General features: G+C 40.7%; 1 protein-coding gene across 13 annotated transcripts in view; it reads left to right on the top strand.

Moving 5' to 3' along the window:
• Nucleotides 1-4,640: 4,640 nt before the first annotated feature.
• MSI2 (musashi RNA binding protein 2) overlaps nt 4,641-15,865 on the top strand; it is a 377,475-nt gene continuing 366,250 nt past the window's right edge. For 11 of the 13 annotated variants that reach the window (XM_073315757.2, XM_073315764.2, XM_073315763.2 and 8 more), the window contains exons 1-5: nt 5,059-5,192; nt 5,527-5,567; nt 5,956-6,037; nt 6,670-6,754; nt 10,776-10,817. In XM_073315757.2, the coding sequence (XP_073171858.2) occupies nt 5,131-5,192; nt 5,527-5,567; nt 5,956-6,037; nt 6,670-6,754; nt 10,776-10,817 (312 nt within the window). In that variant the 5' untranslated portion in view covers nt 5,059-5,130. Of the gene's footprint in view, nt 4,727-4,898; nt 5,016-5,058; nt 5,193-5,526; nt 5,568-5,955; nt 6,038-6,669; nt 6,755-10,775; nt 10,818-15,865 lie in introns of those variants that run through there. The other 2 variants (XM_073315753.2, XM_073315752.2) reach the window with 2 other exon arrangements.

Here is a 15,865-nt window from a genome sequence, read left to right as displayed (position 1 = left end):
GTCCCCAGTCCTGCAGTTTTCCTAGCTGCCATTGTATTGTGATTCTTTAACGACAGTGGGAGTTTTGCTTGACTATGTACTGCAGAATAGAACCCTGTATCCCTGTCAGTGAATTCCTTATCTAGACATTTTATCATCTTAGGCCTGGGCTACACACACAAATTGTATCACTTTAACCATAATGGGATAGTTAAAGCAGTGCAACTCCTAAGCGTGGACACTGTTATACTGCTCTAAAGGTGATTATGTCAATGTCGTAGCTATTCCCATGTAGGAAGGAGAATAAACTAAATACTGATGTAAGGCACTTTTATACTGATACAACCATGTCCACGCTAAGAGTTACTCATATAATTATTATATGAGTGTAAAAATCATGCCCCTTACAGGTGTTCTACCAGGACAAAAAATGTGTGTTGACCCAGCCATTAGGGTTCTCTCTCACCTTTATCTATATTAACCCTGTAACAAGTACACAAAAGCAGGAGGGGAGAGAGGGAAAAATCATGGATTCACAGATTTTAAGGCCAGAAGGGACCATCTGATCATCTATTCCAACTTCTTGTATAAGACAGGCCTTAGAATTTCAGCCCATTACCCCTGTGTTGAGCCCTGTAACTGGAAAAAACCCAAGCCTCCTGCAAACACACAGGAAATTAATGTGACAGTTGTAATAATGTTTGGCGATCATGGAAATACAAATGTCCGTGCCTTCGTCTGAGGGTGCAGCAACATCATGAAGAGATTATGGAAAATCTTATGCACAATGGGAAACTGGGAGACTATTCCTTTGTAACTGACGTGGCTTACACTTGATAATGAGACAGGCAGTTTAGGGGCAGGCTCAGGTGCCCAGATCCCATTGACTTTCAGTGGGAATTTCATACCTAGTCTTTGAAAATACCTTCCTTTATTTGATACCTGTCTATCATATGAACTGGTCAAGAATTTGGACTTGTGGCACAATGAGCAGTTCGGGTGTGGCTTGGCGATGGCTGTCACTTCAGCAGGAGTTGTCCTCACCAGCCCCACCAATGGCCCTACAGAGACGATGAACAACACGAGCCTTCTGGGACTCTAGCTGAGGAGCATCTGGAGATGGAAGGATGGTTGTTGGGAACAACCCTTCAGGCTCAGTCGAAGAGGGGCTATTGCACCATTTCAGAGCATTTCCATTCACTGCCCCTTTTTCTTGGAGCAGTGATTTCAAATGCCACTGAGAGGTTCAATGAGTATGGCTGTATTTGTCCATCCTCTGTGGCATCCAGGTACCAGAGCAGCAAGTGGTGTCACTGTACCATGCCCTGGTGAGAACCCTGACTGACAGGGAGCCAGGCAGCTGCCAGGTGGCACTGGAGATTGGTTTTGGCTTGCTTAGAAAAGGGGGGATGGCTCTTTTAGCTAGCATTTTTCATTGTAGCTCTTTAGTGCTTTACAAAGGAGGGTACATATCAACGTCTGCATTTGACCATTGTGGTAAGCTGAGGCACAGAGCGGGACGTGACTTTGCCTGAGGTTATGCAGCAGAGTTGGGAGGAGAACTCAGATTTTCTAACTTCTGGCTCAGTTTTCTATCCAGTATAAACCATGCTTCCTCACTGAACAGTGATTTTAGAGGTCACTAACATCCAGGGATGGTGTTTTGAGTATGGGTAGTGAGTGGACCTGTGAACATGAGCAATTTTGTCTCTGAAATAAAATAACCATTCAATTGCAGAGAGACATGTGCCACCATTCAGCATACAGTGTGTCCTGGCCCACAACAAAACCACATAGCCCTTAGGGGAGCGTAAGGCAGCATCTGGCAGGGAGACAGAGCAGAGTCATAATTCCTCAACTCTCTGGCCTTAGTGCACCTACCCTTCTGCCAGTTCCATGTGGAACAAAACCCACAGCTGATGAGACAACACAGTAGAAATACCAGGATACTTTTCTGTTTGGATACATGATACATGGGTTTTCCCCACCTAACAGACATTCTAGCTTTTAAAGTTCATAAAGCACTTTGAAGATGAAAAACGCTCCTAGCTCCTGTTCCCTTTAAAGGGAATAGAGGTTTGCTTAACGTTAGATGTGTTGTTTCAGAGTAGGAGCCGTGTTAGTCTGTAGCCACAAAAAGAAAAGGAGGACTTGCGGCACCTTAGTGACTAACCAATTTATTTGAGCATCAGCTTTCGTGAGCTACAGCTCACTTCAGATGTGTTGTAGCTGGAAACCTAAATACAAAAGTGCTGTTCCAGTGCAGGAGAACCCGACAGAAAAAATTACTATCGACAGCGTGAAACTGACCTGTCTACTTAAATCACCCGAGCTGAATAAACTGCAAAAAGGAAACAAGCAGCACAGATGAACCCTATATTTTACAAATAATTTGACTTTTGATTTTTTATGATATTATTGGTAACACAGGTAAGATACTTTTTAAATACACGAGTCCAAATTCTTTTCTTAGTTATGACTGGCTTCATTGGAGTGACTTAAATCTGCGTGCAGAATTTGTCCCAGAATTTTTAGCTTGACAGACAGCATCCCTTAAAAAATTTTGCATCATGGTCAGAAAGATTAAAGGGGCAATGTCATCTTGAGAATCATGTTTCTGGCTGGTAATTTCCCTGGGATTATTATGAAGAATATCTAAAATCTGAAAGAGGTTTAGAGAAAAAATGATTTTACTCTATTCCCCCCCACTTTCCCCCTGCCCCTCTCTGCTTTACTTTGTGCATTTGACAACTCTGTGTTTGTCAGTTTCTTTGTTTTGCTGATAGTCCATTTCAATTCCTCCCTCTCACAATGGCAACTTGGAGTTGTTCCTGTCAGCCTCCCCCTCCCCGCCCCCCATTTTTCCTTGCTGTAAAGACCCTTATAAATATGAGCAGGGGAGCAGAAAAACAGTGGTACAAATATATTTTAAGAGAGAATTTACAGTATACAAAATTCAGGACATATTGTATCAGAAGTTTGATTTTTTTTTAAATGAGTCAGTATCACAATACAAAAATTAATAGTGTTTCTTTAATACAGCAGTGTGAGTTTTGGGTCCTCATACTGCAAAGGCTCATGCTTAAATATGCACACTCTTAGTGAGTCAATAAGACTATTCACAATGTGTAAAGTTAGGCATATTCATACAAGTCTTTGCAGGATCAGGGCTTCTGTTTCTTCAGTGAGAACGCGTTTCAAGTACCTCTAGGTGAAACTTGATGGAAACATTATGCATATTTTAAAAAATAGTTACTAAATAATTGCTAACAAAACATCTAAAAATTTTACTACTCACAGGTGTATATTTTCAAACGTGTCTTCTGATTTTGGGACCCTGAGGTATGCTGTACCCATTTTAAGACCGAGTGAGGCACTCAAAATCAATGGACATTTCTGACAACGTAGACCCTAGCGATGCAAGCAAAATGCTGTCCTCTTGGGCACATAGCCTGCATTCATACTACACTGTTCTCACTTTAGGTGGAACTGATTGCTTTAACCTTATATAATTATGATAATAGTTGGCATTTCTAGAGCATTTTCCATCTGAGTCTGTCAAAGTGCTTTGAAACACACTGTGTCAAATCTGGGCACAATGGGACACAAATGGGTTTGCCTGAGTAAAGAGCTGAATTAGGCTACACGAGATGCCTTTTGAGGTAGTTGTTGTTATCCCCATGGTCAGGATAGGAAGCTGAAGCACAGAGAGGTCAAATAGCTTGACCAAGGTCAAACAGTGAGACAGTGGCAGACTAGGGAAAAGAACCCAGACTTCCAGCCTTGTGATTTAATCACTAGACAATGCTTCCTTTTGATTTATGAATTCCATGCAGAATCCTGCTGTAAAGAAGTTAGAAACTAGCTCTGCGTGTGTGTGTATTTAGCATGAAGACCCTATTCTGCAAACATGCATGTGCTTAACTTTGGTACCATGAACAGACTGGGGCCATGGGTTGCATACACATGTTCGGCACTATGTTTCACATCTTCTCACTTGACAATGAAATATAATTTATTTGAAGAGGTCACAAACTTTTTTTCCCCCCTCCTCACCCAATTATTTCCTTCAGGTCAGTAAGATTCTTTATTAAAGGAGAGAATAGAAAGAGTGATGCTGGGAAGAGCAGGAAGCCCTCATCCAAGTCTCCCTCATTTTGGGGCGGGGGGGGGGAAGGGGGTTTGATCTTGCAGTGGCAAGCAAAACTGGCCCTGTAGCAGATAGAGATTTTGACTGAGAACAGACTCCAGCATTAGGCCTTTGGGGATGAATTGAGAGTGATGATGATGATGATGATGTGGTGTTTCTATTTCATTAACAGCAGAATCCCGACCCAGTGTGCCAAGTGCTGCATGAACTGATGCAAAGACAGGACACTTGCCTTGAAAGATCTTGTTACGGGAAGCTATTTATAAAGCTTATTTGTCATTTTTGGGGGTGTGTAGACTATCCTCTTCTTTTAAAATGTCTCAGACTGACCCTTGCGTCAGTGGGGTTTTTTTGTTGTTGTTGTTTTTTTTTGTGGGGGGGGGGCTGTCACTCTGATTAGCAAAGGCTCCAAGACAGGTTGCTTTAGCTGCAAGGTTGTTCTTATTTATTATAGACTCCAAGAGGATGAACAGCGGCTCCTCCTGTATTCCCCCCACAACCGCTTTGCAGGCAGCTGGGCTCCCTGGCATAGATGGACCGAGGTTAGCAGCCTTCTCTCCAGCCCTGCGAAGAGGCAGCTGAAGGATCCGGGTCACGGTCAGAGACTGTGAGAGCCGTTTGGGGGGCTGGGGCGGGGGGGGAGAGAGAGGGGCAGTGCTGAGACTGATGACGTCCTCCGAATGGGTTACATTACGTTCTAGAACTCCGCCCCATGTGCGTTCAGGGGAGGGGAGGGGAGAGGAGGGGGGAGAGAAGGAGGAGGGAGCAGGAGATGGAGGGAGGAGAGGATGGTAGATGGGGGGGAGGGAAGGAGCTGAGCTAAGCTGATCCCACGTGTGACGGATCTGGCTGCTTCCCCGGCTCCTCTCTCCAGTAATATTCTCTGGTAGGAGAAGGAAAAAAAAAAGAAAAAGAAAAAAAAAGGGGGGGGGAGGGTGGTGGGGGTTTCTTCAGGGGCTTTCGCTCTGCGCTGCTCAGGATCACTGTGGGTTTTTGCAGACATGGAGGCAGATGGGAGCCAAGCTACCTCTGGAAGCCCAAACGACTCCCAGCACGACCCTGGGTAAGTTTACCAGCCCCCCCGCCACCATCCCTACTTGATATGATTTCCTTGGCTAGGTGTTGGGGTGGGGGGGAAGAGGGGCAGAGAAGAGAGCCCCGAAGGCAGAGCCATGCCGGCGCTTCTGGTGCCCCCCTGTCCCTGAGTTGCTCACCTTGGGTGGGTTGCATTGAACTGCCCCCCTCCCTCACCCCTCCTCCCCTCCCTTCTTCCCCCCCCCCCAGCGCACTCTCTCTCTCTCTCTCTCTCTCTCTCTTCCTTTTAGCTTTTGTAAGTTACACGTCAAAATGGCCGATCTGACATCTGTGCTTAACTCTGTTCTGTTTTCTTCTTCCAGTAAAATGTTTATTGGAGGCCTGAGCTGGCAAACCTCACCAGGTAAGGGACAGGGTATGTGTGTGTGGGGGTGGGGTGGGGCCCAACCCCCCACCCACCCTCAACCCTGGCTGCTTTATTGCTCTTTGTTATCCCCGTTCAGTTACCTCTCGTCGTTGGGGTCCCCCCCCTCACACCACACACACTTCTTCTCCTGAACAAGGTTGTAGATCTGTATTCCCCCCCCCCCACAGCAAAGCCTTTGTCGAGTCCTCTATTCGACCTTAAATTGTGTGTGCGCGCGCGCCTTTAAAAAGAAATGCAAAACACCCCCACTCCATCCCACCACAAATTAAAACTCCTTGAGTGATCAGAATTGCATTTGCTTTTATTTCTCTTCTTCCCCCCTTCTCTCTCTCTCTCTCCCCTCTCTTTCCTTCTCTCTCTACAGATAGCCTTAGAGACTATTTTAGCAAATTTGGAGAAATTAGAGAATGTATGGTCATGAGGGACCCTACCACAAAACGTTCCAGGTAAATTCTCCTTCTCTTTTTAATTTCATTTGTTTTACAATCAAAGTTTTAAAGTTATCTCTTTGTGTGTATGTGTATATATTGTCCAAAAGTACCAAGGAATTTGTTTATACATTTTTAGCTGAAAATGATTTTTTTAATAAACTTTCCCATCCCCTAAACAAAACGCTGAAGACTATTGATTGTGACCTGTTTATTTGATTGCCCCCCCTTTGCACTGTCATTTTAATTGCCCTTTCATCTTTGATTAATTGTGGGGTACTCTAAAAAGAACACAAATATACCAATTTTTGCTGGGTACACTTTGCAAACAGTTTGTATTTGTTGTTTTTTTTGTTTTTTAAGTATCTTTGGTTTCCCCTCTCTCTGATGGTGATCACAACACCCCAGTCCTGTGTGCTCCAGTTTAAAACAAAGCATGAAGAGGGGGTTGAAAGGTGAAGGGGAGGTGGGATTGGAGAGACCTACATTATCTCCTCCCTTCTGAATCTGAGATATTTTTCAGTGGGAGGGGGCAGATGGGGAAAGGAAGAAACTGTTATTTATTTTTCTTAGGCTTTTTTTTGTTTGTTTGTTTTTGGTCTAGCTCTTATGTTCTCTTCCCCCACACCTTGTTCTTTGTCTCATTTCAGAGGCTTCGGTTTCGTTACGTTTGCTGATCCGGCAAGTGTAGATAAAGTATTAGCTCAGCCCCATCATGAATTAGATTCCAAGACGGTATGTTATGTGTGTGGTTGTTTTAATGTGTCCTTTATTTCCTGCAATGTTATGACTGTGACAGGCTTATTTAAAGGGACAGTGCCCTTTTTGTTTGGTTTGCTGGAGCTGCAGTTTTTGTTGTTTTTTTTTTTAAACTCAACATAAAACTGTCCCTGAGCGAGATGTTCATTCTGATCATTTTTCAGATTTCACTTTTAACTTTGAAAAGCTGTCACTTTTTAAAAAAAAAAACAACAACTTTTTTTTACCGTCACTGCAAATCCAGATCATGATCCTCCAGCCTCACAGTGAAATTAACAATATCATAGAGTGAAAAACTAACTTTTTTGAGGGGTGGGGTGGGAAGAGGAACGGTGTATAAGTAAAAAAGAGGCCACTCTTGGTAGGAACTTTTTTTTTTTTTTTTTTACACCTTATCGTGGGAGTTGATGGTTTACCCTTGAATGACACACGTTTCTGAAGTTCTTCCAATCTCCCCTTTCTCAAAGTAGATTTTTTTGGAGGCGAGGGGGAGGAGGGTGTTGTGAGACTTACAAGATAGTGTAGTAAAACGGTTGGGGCTCTTTGGAGGAAAGGTGCTACAGAAGCAAAAATAATAGATTATCATTTTTGCGAAGCTTTTCACTGTAATAAGTCCCCAGTGGATCATGCAGGAAAATGCACAAAAGAGTCAGCCAATTTGTTACTTTTTTTCGTATGTAAATTACATGACTTGCCCCACATGTTACATTTTCAGTATTGGATCTGGCAGTGGACACTAAGTGTTTATGCAGATAGACCCTCGTTTTAATTCTTCTCTCAGTGCTATGCCAAAAAGTGGCGTTTGGGTCTTGTTACTTGGTTTCAGTTATAAGCCTCAGCAAACTTAGAAAAAAGAACACTAGTAAAGGTCATTATTGCTTTTGGTACAGTGCTGTCTGAAAGGGACAGAACTTTGGGAAGGGACGAATCTTCTTGGTTTAAGTGTCTGGCAGAACATCTGCTAAACATGTCAAGTGGTTTTTGTTATTCGTAACTGTCTTTTATGGTACATGTTTTGGATCTTAAATGTTTTCTTTCAACATGAGTGTTGATGGTTGGCGGGATTATGTTTTAATGCTGTTAAAGACTTATTTTGTGACGAATATAGCTAAATAAAGAACAGAACTGAACCCGACATGAGTGCATGATATTTTCTTTTTTTTTTTTAACTTGCATTTTAAAAAATAACCCTACAGAAGCAGGTGGAAAGTAGTGTTTTAATTTGCCCAGCAAATTCTGCTGGGCTTGTCTGAACACGTAGCTCATGCCTTCACATTCCTTAATAATTTGATTTTAGGTTTAATCAGATATGGCAAGATAACTGATTCAACTGAACTCTGAGATTAAGCTCTCACCAGATTTCTGCTGTACAACTGTATCTGGATTTTTTTTTTTAACAAAAAGAATAAGTTTAGATAAGATAAGGCAGGCAACATTTCTTGAACTAGATTAAAAAACAACTACAACCTAGAAGCTCACCCAGAATTATTATTGATGATTTCTTACCTCCTTCCCTTAGCCCTACGTTGCAGTTTAGTCACTGGAATGTATTTAATTTGCTCCTGGGCAGGGGAAGGGCAAAGAAATAGACAAAAATAAACTTACATCAGATTTGATTATGCTGCAGTGATTGATTCTACTTAAACAGAACCCACCCATGAAAACAACAGCATTTTTCAAAAAGTAAGACCAGCCAAGTTCTCACTCAGCCATTTATCTGTAGACATATGATAGTAACTGTTCTTTAGTATAACATAGCATTTGACTCTGTTTCAACGTTCAGCACAGGAGGCAGATCAGATCGGTTGGGTATTGGCATGGAAACGGCGCTCTTGTTGCGTTAAAAGCTTTGTTTAGGTAATGGCCATTCATATCAGAAATAGTATTATAGTCATTTCATAGAGGACTTGTAGATACAGTAAGTAGAATTGTATCTAACTAACTAATTTTTTTTTTGGTAGAAGTTTTACTTTGTTTTTGCTGGTGGTTTCAATAGTTGACAGGGATGTGCAAAAGGTACGGATTTGCCATGCTGATTGTGTGTTCCCTTAAACATGTAATGACGTTAGACCAAAAGTTTCCCAACGAGAAAAATTAAGTTATTTGAACCTAATATTTTCCTTGTGGTGTAAAGACCCCTTTGCTTTGAGAACTGGCCTCCGTAAACTGAGTATTTGTGCTTCAGAATTTGGTGGCTGATACAACTTTTTGCCAGTGCCAGACTTTACAATAATGCCATTGTGGTGTGATTGGAGTCTCTTTAATGATCTTTCTCTTTTTGGTAACTTGTTTTTAAAAACAAACAGTATAACTTTGGAGGCTGATACAGAAATGTGCGTAGCTGTTTCTGCCTTTGGGTATCTCAATGGAAAATCCACACCTGTTGTATTTCCCTGGTAGACAAGTACCTAGTCAGTGCTGAATATATTTGTAGATAATAATCTCTGTGAAAAAGGGTAGCTTTCTAGATAAAGGATTTGACTTTTTTATATTTTTTGAACAATAAAGTGGCATGTAATCACTCATTTCTCAGGTATATGTTTAAAAAAAACCCACTTCTATATAACAGAGAAATTAATTTATCAATTGAGTATTAAATGATTGTACCATTTACAATTTTGACATTTTAGTTGACTAAAACTACTGGTACATAGAGTGACGTGGTGGGTTACCTGTCAGTGACATCACCATAAGCAACATCTGATAGCATTAGTTTAAAAACCCTCAACTCCTTGTCCACAAAAAAATCTTAAATTAATATTCCCTTAAAATAGTTTTTATTTCAAAATATCCTTTACCAAAGCCAGGATCTAAGTTGGATATATTAAAAAAAAAAAAAAAAAAGTAACACTGGAAGCTGTTAAATGTTACTGCAGTTATACACATGGTTTTTCCCCTTAAATCATCCATTTTTCAAAACTTTTTATTAAGGATGTGTTTATGAGCAAATGCTGCTGAAAGAAGAGGAGGAAATTCAACAGCATATAGACCTTTCATTAGTTTTTTTTCTTTTTCTTTAAAGGTAGCAGTTTGAGGCATTATTTTGTTTACAACAAGCCATGAATCTGGTGGTGTATATTTTTTTGTTTAACACCTTGAATGGCAGGAAACAGTGGTCATTTAAAGCCATCTTATTTTTAAGTTGCTTTAAAATTGCCAGACTGGCTTGTTGAACTGGGGACCTGCTTTTTTTTTGTGTGTAACTTATGAAGTAAAACAGACAGTAAACCCTGCATCTAAAAATAAGGTATCAAGGGATGAAATCATGTTTTTTTATTTCTGTGGCAGTCAGCTTTCCCTTTAAGATTAGTTTGTTAGCTCCTTCATAGAAAGTCTGCATAAATCTTTTAAGAATGTAGTTTCTTCTAGGTTTAGCACTCATGTGGTGTGCTTTTTTTTTTTTTTTTTTTTACCCTTCACGGATTTTTTTTTTTTTATTGCCCACCTGTGTCCTTTGATGTCAACTGTAAAGCAAATCAGTTAGGAATGCAATTTATAAAAAGTAATCTTTGCAGTTGTTTTAGCAAGATAGTTCTAATAATTTAAAAGTAAATAATTTGGATCAGTGTTTTGTATCTTTTTATTGTGGGGGGATGGGGAGCTTTTTTTTTTTTTTTTTTTAGAGAACCCCCAGGGGCATGTGTTTGAAAGCTGAACAAACTTGCAGATTAAGATTGTGATCCAAAATGGAGTCCATCTCTCTACAAATCTACAGAATATGCTGGTAATATTTAACATCCAGCTCTTGTTGGAGAGGCACCAGCCCAAAAAGTAGTACAGAGCATCTTGTATACCATGTAAGTTATAGTATAGAATGCACTAGATATCATTTACAGACCAGATCAATTCAGTCCCACTCTAAATCTGACCATAGTCCATTAGCTCCTAAATTGCTCTAGAAGGTCCAGTGTGCTGAATTTTAAGCCTGAGAAATGAGGGATTAATAATTCAATGGTTTAAAAAAATTAACATGATTTTCCCCATTCTTTTCCCTCAGATTGACCCTAAAGTTGCATTTCCCCGACGAGCACAGCCTAAGGTAAGTAGGAGGATCAATAATAGGATTTTAGGCACACAGAGTCATTGTTGCCAGGCAGTTCAGGTTTCAAACAGGGAATTGGCAATGAAAGCTTTTAAAGCTGGAGCGCATGGCGTCTTAAGGGTATCAGCATATGGCTGTGAAACTACAGGAGAGCTGCTTTGTGCGATATTACATGTCTCCAGTTTAACTATCTCCTTACGGAGTCCCAGTCATTTGTGCTAGTCTGAAGGAGTCTTAGCTTTTTCTCATTGTAATGGTAGAGCATTGCTGTGTTACTTACAATTGTTACAGTATTTTGTACCGTATCTTGCTACAGTATTTATGAAGAGTTTTTGGTTTAAGTGCAGGGTTTCTTGCTCGTTTCAGGCTGAGCTTTGAGCTCCTTTGCTTTGATGGATGGGAATAAATCTCTGCCCTCATGCTTTGTGAGTTTTCTTTTGTATAACTTTTGAGAGGTGTTTGGGCACTAATAAGTGGTGGGTAATGAGTTCTTGATTGGTATGAAGCTCTGAACTTTTATGAGCATTGGGTATGCCTTTCCAAGAAGGATGAACAAAGAGCTGTAAGTCTTTTATCGTACTAGTCTTATTGGATAGTGACCTGCTCCTTATAGGGCATACTTTGTTATAATGTGGTCAGTTTCCATGTTGGGACAGACACTTTAGCCATGTGCAGAGAAGCTTTCATCTGTATGCTATCTCTGAAATATATCTTGGTACCATTGGTGCTGGAGGACCTGTTTGTGGAATTGAAACAGTTCTTACTATTTAAAACTCTGTTTTGCAAAAGCAGTAGATCAGTTTTTCAAATTCCAATATGCAATCAGTTAACTTGACTTTCGAAGTCTGAGTCTGAAAAAGAGTTTCTACAGTTAACTTTCCTCTCTTTTTTGCTTTGTCTCCACTGCAAAAACTTAATTCAAATGGTATACACCATTGATGTATATTAAAATCAACCTGGATTGCTTCTGTATTCTGTTCTAGTCCTGCCTCCTCATTAAGAAGTGGGGGTGGGGAGGGAGGCGAATAGGAAGCTGTAGACACAGGCGAAAAGGGAATAGTGGTTGAAATTGGTGGGTAGAGACTGCCTAAACAAGTTTAACTGAATATTTTTATTGTACATAATCCCACATGAGAGCGAGCAATTTAATAGTGCATGATGTTATAACATTATATACTGTATAAAGCACACATCCAGAAGAAAATGTGTAAATTTAACATCTCTGGGCATATAGCAAGAGGAGTAATAGCAATTTAAAAAAAAAATCTACATGCAGAAATTAAAACTAAACAAATGTACTTAAACCTTTCCTTGAGGGCTCTTACTTTCTTAAGATGTAGCTAATGCTAATTAATGACAAAAGAGGGGGCTGGCTTATTTCTGTATTAAGCAAAGAGTTTTGTGTTATGTAGGGTTTGATAGCTTTGGGATTATGTTGTTGAGTAGTGCTGTGTTTCACACAGTGCATTCCTTAAAGCTACAGAAGTCCTAACTAGTCTTGAAATTAAATTATGAAGGTCGTCTTGCCTCGTAATATGTTTCCCCTGCACCTTTTCTTTTTTAAACCATCTTTCAATTTCTAATGGTCTTCTGTTACCAAAGCTGTCTGTACTGTCAGTATTGTTTGTTTGCAAAAGCTTGTAATGATGATAAATGAGTATTATGGATCTGAGTGAGTTAATTTTTGATTGTTGCCAAAAATATTCTTCCACATTAAAGATCTGAATGCAAAATCAGGTCATCTTTGCTAAGTGGATTTTTTTAAAAAAAATCTTGATAGTAAACATCTCTAAATTATGGGGCAAATGATGGAACATATGTAGGCTTCCACTCTCAGCATGAAGCCACCCTGTATGGAAAGCTAAGCATATTTTGCTTACATCTAATCCTGATTTTTATTCAGTCCTCTTTAATAATGGATTCAAATTTTTATTTAGCAGGTTGTGTTTTTTAGTTTTTCTTTAAAAAAAAATAAGGCTTAAAATTGGAAGGAAACACACAGTAAATTAGTTGCAATAAAGAACAGATTTAATATTAGTGCTGTCATAATATTCTTTAATACATCTTATAAATAAAAACCTGTTTTGACCTGTTTTTTTTAAATTAGCTGTTGAATTAAGGCTTTAGAGTATAGCAGTTCGCCTGTCCTAGTTGAGCAGTAAATGTTCAGTGTTAAAATGCAACTGTGCTTCAATCGAATTAACTAGTTGATGCTTGAGTCCATAGAGATTAATGCCATTAATGAAATGTCTACCTTTTTGAGAGTTTTTTCTCAGTAGTTCATCTTCCTGTTATGTTTAGTATCATATCAATTCTTTTTTGAAACAGGAGCTTTTTGCGCTCTAAAGTGATTGTTGTTGAACTATATTGGTGGAAGCTGATGGAACATTCCCCGTTCTCAGTCACAAGTAACATGCTTCAGTGCTTTCCTCGCCTCTCTGGCAGTAGGCCTTTTGACCTGCCGAGCCAACCTTCAGAGGTGGCGTGTTGGGCTGTTCAAAGAGTGAATTTACTGTTGACGTTCTGTCAGCGCAGAGATGGAATATGGGAACATTAGGATTATGTGCGGCCCTTTGCCAGTTCACGTACTTAGCTTATTTCTGCACTTAAATTATTTTTGCGTCTACAAATTATTTTTTAAAAGGTTTTTTTTTTTTTTCCTTCCCTTGTGGTGCTCCAATCAAACGAATGTTTAGAGGTGGCCAACTGCTGTCTTTCAAACAGGGTTGTGATAACACATTTTCCTTTGGGCTCCCTTACCTGTGTCTTCAGGATTTGACACCTCCGTGATGATGCAGATCCATTACTGAGCAAGAAGTGGCAGGCTGTAACAGCTGAGAATTCTTCCCCTCTTTTGTAGAATGACCGTAGCAGATCTCTAGGCATTTGCTTCTAATGGATTACACCATAATGTGTAATCCTACTCTTCTTGTGAAGGCTAGGGCAACTTGCAGCCATTGTTTTAAGAAATTTTGCTGCCGGGGTTTAAAACTTGTTGAGTCTATAGAATCTGGCTAATACTGAGATGAAGGAAATAGACAAATACAGTTTTGCAGTTGCTGCTGTTACCTGGTAAAAATTCTGATTAACTTCCAGCTTCTGAAAGGAACGTTGAAATAATGGAGCATTTATAGCATTACTAACCTGAAAATCTTTTAAAAAGAAAACCATATGTACCTGGGAGAAAAAAGACCAAATTCTTTCATTCCCATTGTAAACAATAAGGACACTAACAGTTGAGGGTTTTTTAGAGAGAGAGAGAGAGAGAAACCCTATTATCCCAACCTCCGCATTATCCGAATCTCTTCCTTGTTCCCCGACAGGCCTGTCCACAAGACAAATGCCTGTGTGCAACCCCCCAGTTTGCCACCCTGCCCAGCTGTCAGCATGCAGTTCCCTGACACCTGTGCCCAGTTGCCTGCATGCCCATCTTCTGCCCACACCTTACCTCTTGGTCTGTTCGGTGTCATATTTTAGGCTCTGGCTGCTGCAGCAGCCCCCCGAGTGCCCTGGGGACTGCAGCACTGAGGTGCCCAGCTCCCTTTTCAGCAGGACCTCTGTGCTCCCCAGGCAGCCTGCAAGAGCCAGTGCTGGGGCGTGCACTGAGCTGGACAGCTGCAGGAGGAGCCTGGGTGCTAGGGAGTCTGTTGCCTTGCTGTTACTGCACATGTATAGTGACAGCAGGGAAGTCCAGCTGTTTCTTGTTGAAAGGCAGAGCTTGTTCGATGCCCTCTTGATTATCCAAATGCCTGTTTATCTGAATAGCACAGGGGACGTAGATTTTATTCAGATAAACAGGAATAAACTCTGTGTGTGTGTGTGTGTGTACACATTTGCAGATATTACTTTACTTTATTAAGTGGCAGGGGAGAAGATAACGATCTCATTTAATTTGCTTCTTCTGTATTTTCCAATGTCTGGGTCCTTCTTTGTCTCTCTTGGAAAATGTGAAAAGCATTGTATGAAAAAGAGGCAGACAAGTTTCCAGTGGAAGCTTGACATCAGTGGGGCTACTCATGGCAGTCATGTTATGTGCCCAAGTGTTCACAGGATCAGGCCTGAGGGTACAAACACTTGATATCAGGGTCCAGTGCTGCTTGTTGTGAACAGTCCTAGCAGGTGGAGTAGATCGAACCACTCGCCATAAGGAAGATTACATATCAAAACACTGTTGAGTGTAACCTGCTGACTTAAAAGTGTTATGTTTTTCTCCAGTAGATGGCCTACACAAAGGACAAGCCTACTGTTGCTGCCAGCTAGTGGAGTTACCCCTTCAGCTCAAATAGTAGAGGCCTGCGCTCTTGGTGCTGAATATCCTGGGTTCTGCGCCTGTTGTCAATCCAGAGCGGAGGTCATTACGTTTTCAGGATTGTATTTCAAATTAAATAATGCCATCCACAGATGACCTGGGCACATCATCCCAGATGACAATTCAGTTGCAAAAACAGTGAAAAGATTTTAACCTGAGAGGATTTTGTGTGTTGGTCTGGATGCGCCAGGGGAAGCATGTCTCATTTCAACCTTTTAAGAGAGCGTTGAGCTTTATTTAAAATAACCTGACAGAGCCTTATTTCAACCTTGGATGCTATTCAGTGGACAGATTGTCAGCTGATTTCTTGCTTTGAATTACTGTGTGCAAATGGGCATACACAGGCTTCTGCGTGGGTAGGTAGTCTCCCAGCTATCCATGTAAGCAGGCAGATAGCTGTCTGGGCATGTGGGACATAAGCGTGTAATCACACACACCCTCCCCTCCCCTCCATTCTGATTGAAAAGCAGAATTTTGTAGCCTTCCCTTTCATTTGGATCATACATTATTAAACTCTAATATATTTACTAGTTATTGCAAAGCAGTAAGCAGAGAGCATGTCCTGCCAGAATAAATATACAGGCTAGATTGTCAAGCTGTCTAAGGGGTTTGGATGCCTACCCCCCTTTAATTTTAATGGAAATCAGGTGTCTAAGTCCCTTGGACAGCTGTGTAAATCCAAGCCGGATTGTCTGTTTTCTTATACAGCATTCAACTTGCAGTGGCATTCTGATAG

The sequence above is a fragment of the Lepidochelys kempii genome, chromosome 17 (genome assembly GCF_965140285.1).
Source record: "Lepidochelys kempii isolate rLepKem1 chromosome 17, rLepKem1.hap1, whole genome shotgun sequence".
Classification (NCBI taxonomy): Eukaryota; Metazoa; Chordata; order Testudines; family Cheloniidae; genus Lepidochelys; species Lepidochelys kempii.
Note: the sequence above shows the minus strand (reverse complement) of the source record. Positions and strands in the feature narration are given on the sequence as shown.